Source organism: Monopterus albus, unplaced genomic scaffold, assembly GCF_001952655.1.
Source record: "Monopterus albus unplaced genomic scaffold, M_albus_1.0 scaffold46.1, whole genome shotgun sequence".
NCBI lineage: Eukaryota > Metazoa > Chordata > Actinopteri > Synbranchiformes > Synbranchidae > Monopterus > Monopterus albus.
This window is the reverse complement of record NW_018127926.1, coordinates 2,063,245-2,067,580: the sequence shown is the minus strand read 5'-3', so window position 1 is coordinate 2,067,580 and position 4,336 is coordinate 2,063,245. Positions and strand designations below refer to the sequence as shown.

Genomic DNA, 4,336 nt, shown 5'->3' with positions numbered 1-4,336 from the left:
ACCTCTGAGACTATCACAGTGCAGGTGCATTTATATGGAGACTTGATTACACACAGGTGGATTCTATTTATCATCCTTTGTCATTTAGGTCAACATTGGATCATTCAGAGATCCTCACTGAACTTCTGGAGAGCGTTTGCTGCACTGAAAGTAAAGGGGCTGAATAATTTTGCACGCCCAATTTTTCAGTTTTTTATTTGTTAAAAAAGTTTGAAATATCCAATAAATTTCGTTCCACTTCATGATTGTGTCCCACTTGTTGTTGATTCTTCACAAAAAATTACAGTTTTATATCTTTATGTTTGAAGCCTGAAATGTGGCAAAAGGTCGCAAAGTTCAAGGGGGCCGAATACTTTCGCAAGGCACTGTAGGCTATGTTTATTTGATAGGACAGGCAACGGGACAAGAGAGGAGTGTTATGTACCAGATTTGAACCTATTATGTCATATTTACAATCATTTAATCACTCATTTCTCTGTTCCAAGTTCCACTTTCTTAATCTTTTAAGTGAAATATGAACAGCTTCTCCCTACATACTATGCAATCAGCGCTAATTCCTTAACACTTAAATATTTTTTTTCTGCTTTCCAGATCAAAAAGAAGCAACAAGATGTGGTCGCCTTCTTGGAAGCTCTTAAAGTGGACTACACTCAACTGGACATCGCCTGCAACATGGAGAACCGCATGTGGATGAGGCAGAATGTCCCAGAAGAGAAGAAGCCTGCCAACGGTATCCCCTTGCCTCCCCAGATCTTCAATGAAGAGAGCTACTGTGGGGTGAGTATATGCACAGCGATGATTCACTGTGCCATAGACCTGTGTTTATTAAGAAGCTCCTGATGTCATCCTCAGATATGGGAGCCTCAGCAGAAACATAACATACACGTATAGACAACAATAAAGTAGACGGATAGGATCTGTAAATAAATTTAATAAATTAACTTTTCCTTGCACACTATTGATTGCCGTAGTTGCTGCTCTTCTAGTCAAAACACATCGATTTTTACTGTATATGCAGTTATATAACCTGCATGCTCCATTAAGTGCAGACACTAGATAAGTACTATAGGAACAGAAGACATGGTGAATTGCTAAAACATGTTTTCCCTTTCCCCCCCCACACAGGACTATGACACATTCTTCAATGCCAAGGAGGATAACTCAGTGTATGCCTTCCTGGGGCTACCTCCTCCCCCTGGCTCAAAGGTTTGAATGAGTTTCTTTTTAATACTGTAGGAAAAAAATCCAATTTGTTTTACTCCTATGCCAGGGAGTTAATCTGCATTGGAATGCTATCAGTAGTGTTGTTTGTTTAACCAAATAGCTCAGGTTATATATAATCCTTCAGGTTATTTAAACCCTGTAGAACAAATTCGAGTTACATTCTGCAATGTAATGAATATGATGTGGGATTGTGATCCATTGTTAGGTGAAGATTTTGTCAGTTAAGATATCCCCTTTAGGATTTTATCCACTAGTATAACAGAACTAATTAAACCCTGGCACAAAAATGTCATTAAAAATGTTGTAATCAACTGAGTTCATCACAGTGATAAGCCGTCATCAGGGTATTAAAATGACTTTACAGCTCTGTAATGGGTTTGGAATGAACACCTGTCAAATAGCTGTATATGATGAAGTTTTTATTATTGTGTCATGTAAAAGGACACAATAAGACAGCAAAACCCAGGTTACATTACATCCAGAATGGTCTACGAGCACTTTCAAGCAATATTACATAGTCCATAATACTGTTAAGAATAACAGATTCCACAACTTACTGTACATATAGTAATCATGCTGTCAGACCTACAGAAAAATGCATAAATTACAGATAAAGCACATTAAGTGTAATCTGCTGGAGGAATCACACCATCTCACCAGAGTATTTCAGGGTTCTATAAGGGCATTTCACAAACAATGTACACTTTTAAATCATTGTAGTAAAATGGGACTTTCCTTCACATCTATGGTGAGAAATAGAAAGGTTATAGCCCCTGAAACCTGCATACTTAAGGCTAAGGTGGGCTTAATTTTACTATTAGACATGTTGAGACTGATATGGTGTGTTTAACGTTTTTCAAGATAGTGAATTGGCTCGAGCTAATCTAGAGTGGCTGCTAACGTTCTGTAGCATCAGTATTGGTTGTTGATCCAAGCAGTGCGTTTTACACCTTGATTCTCTATTATATTAAACCTGATCATGTCCTTGACACAGGAAGCAGAACAGGCTGACAAGGTGCACATTGTGGAGAATGGAACCCGAGCTGAGGATTCTAATGCAGAGGGAATATTTGATGACTCCACAGTAATGCTGTTCTTCCTTTCAACCCTTCACACCTTGTTTCCTTTCACAGTCTCACCTTTTCCTTTTCATCTAGCACAACCTAACAGTTTCTCTCCTGTAAAAACTTTGTCAACTTGAACAGGCTCTTAATTTCCCTTTGGCCACCCTTTCCCCGTCATCACATGGACTAATCGTTTGGTGTTTTGCATGATATATTGAGTTCTCATAACATTGCATCACTACTGTGTTCGGACACATTCATTGAGACGCATCATGATCATAGTCTTTTCTACAGTAAGCAGTTTACTAAGTATGATTTAGTTCAATGCACACTATTAAAAATAAGTTTGTCTTTTTGGTTCCAGTGACTTTCTGGCAATTTTCTTCCCAAAAGAATCTCCCTACTATTAATGCAGTGCTTTATGAAGGAAGTGCAAAACTGAATTCATTTTTGCTGCTATTTGTTCAGTTGCCCCTCATTTGCTGATTATGTTTTGAATGCTGTTGACTAGACTGATTTGAGGAAGAGTCCAACATTGTGGGAAATACATTTATTTGCTTTCTGGCACAGAACTGTAAAAAAAAAAAAAAAGGACAACTTTCATATCTGTATGCTAAATGTGACGCTCCAGCCAGCAGAGGGTTAGCTTAGCTTAGCACAAAGACTGGAGACAAATGGAAACAGCTAGCCTGACTATGTCCAAAGATAAGAAACTCCAACCACCAGAACGTTTAAGGCTCCTAATTAACATCTCTTGCTTATTTACAGTGTGTGGCTGTACATTTTGTCATTTGTACAGATTAAACAAACAAGAAATAAATGTTTTAATTGCTCAGCTTAAGAGGTGCTGGACGGAGAATATTGCTCTCTTTGGACAGAGCTAAGCTAGCGGTTTCCCTTTGTCTCCTGTCTTTGTGTTAAGCTAACTGTCTGTAGCTTCATACTACCCTACAATTCTTACTTATGGCAATTCATGATACATCATTACAATTTTTTTTTTTATCCAAAATACTAACACCTCCACTTTATTTCTAAGACTGACTAACACCTATCTTTTAACTTTCTGAACCATTCCAATTGATGCTGTTTTATATCATTTGTTGTCCTTGATCACACCTTGTTATTTTCACCTCACAATAAGGAGGTCCCAGTGGAGGAGCGTAATGGGGATGCACACGGAGAGGAGCAGCAGGCAGCTGATGAGGAGGAGGAGGAAGGTGAGGGTTGTGAAGAGGAGGTAGCAGAAGGAGAGACTGATGATGATGAAGGCACCGAAGGAGAAACAGCAGGAGACGAAGCCCTTGCAGAGGAGGAAGAGGAGATAGTAGAAGATGCACACAAGGTCACAGAAGACAGCTGCCACTTAACTAGTATCCAAGCTCTCATCTTCTCATTTCTCCCTCCAATTATTGAATGTTTTTTTATGTCTTTCCTCCACATCTCATCCTTCCTGGAATGCTGTTTTTCCTCCCCTCAGTACCTCACCGTTCCCTTTAATGTTACCTTTCTCCTTCATATCAAGGGTTTGCCTCCTTTTTAAGCTCCTGTCCTTTTTGCACTGCTTCTCCTCCTTAAGTCTCTCTCTCTCCCTTAATTGATTTATTTACTAACTCAGTGTGCATCATTCCTGTTCCTGTAATGTCCCTTCAGCACCTTTGGACTTTTAACCTTTTTATTATTGCATTTCTGCTATGTTTTTTTTGGGTTTCTGTCTGTTTTCAATTTCCCTCCATTTGTCACCTCCTTCTGAATTTTGGTGATGACAGTGTTACAGTTTGTCATGATGATTCATCCCACATTGCACTGCATATCACTTCACTTGTACCTGTTCTAGTAAAGGTGTGTCAGTAGGGTCCCGCTCCTGATCTGTGAATACTGTGTGTCTCAGTACGAATAATCAGAACGTGTCATGTGTGCGATATTAGGTAAAAGTCTCTAATACTGTCTTATCTCTTCTGTCAACAGACCCACGCAGAGGAGGGAGAAGAACATGTGAGTATTTCAAAAGTAAATGAGTGCGCTGAACTGAAGTAAAAACTTAAACGAAC

The 4,336-nt window shown here is 39.1% G+C and overlaps 1 protein-coding gene across 1 annotated transcript in view; it reads left to right on the top strand.

The window, feature by feature from the left end:
- The window catches only part of sh3bgr (SH3 domain binding glutamate-rich protein), a 13,155-nt gene that overhangs the window by 2,070 nt on the left and 6,749 nt on the right, over positions 1 to 4,336 (top strand). Inside the window, exons 2-6 of the mRNA XM_020600458.1 lie at positions 592 to 777; positions 1,126 to 1,206; positions 2,219 to 2,308; positions 3,430 to 3,630; positions 4,254 to 4,280. Of these exons, the coding sequence (XP_020456114.1) occupies positions 592 to 777; positions 1,126 to 1,206; positions 2,219 to 2,308; positions 3,430 to 3,630; positions 4,254 to 4,280 (585 nt within the window). The remainder of the gene's footprint in view (positions 1 to 591; positions 778 to 1,125; positions 1,207 to 2,218; positions 2,309 to 3,429; positions 3,631 to 4,253; positions 4,281 to 4,336) is intronic.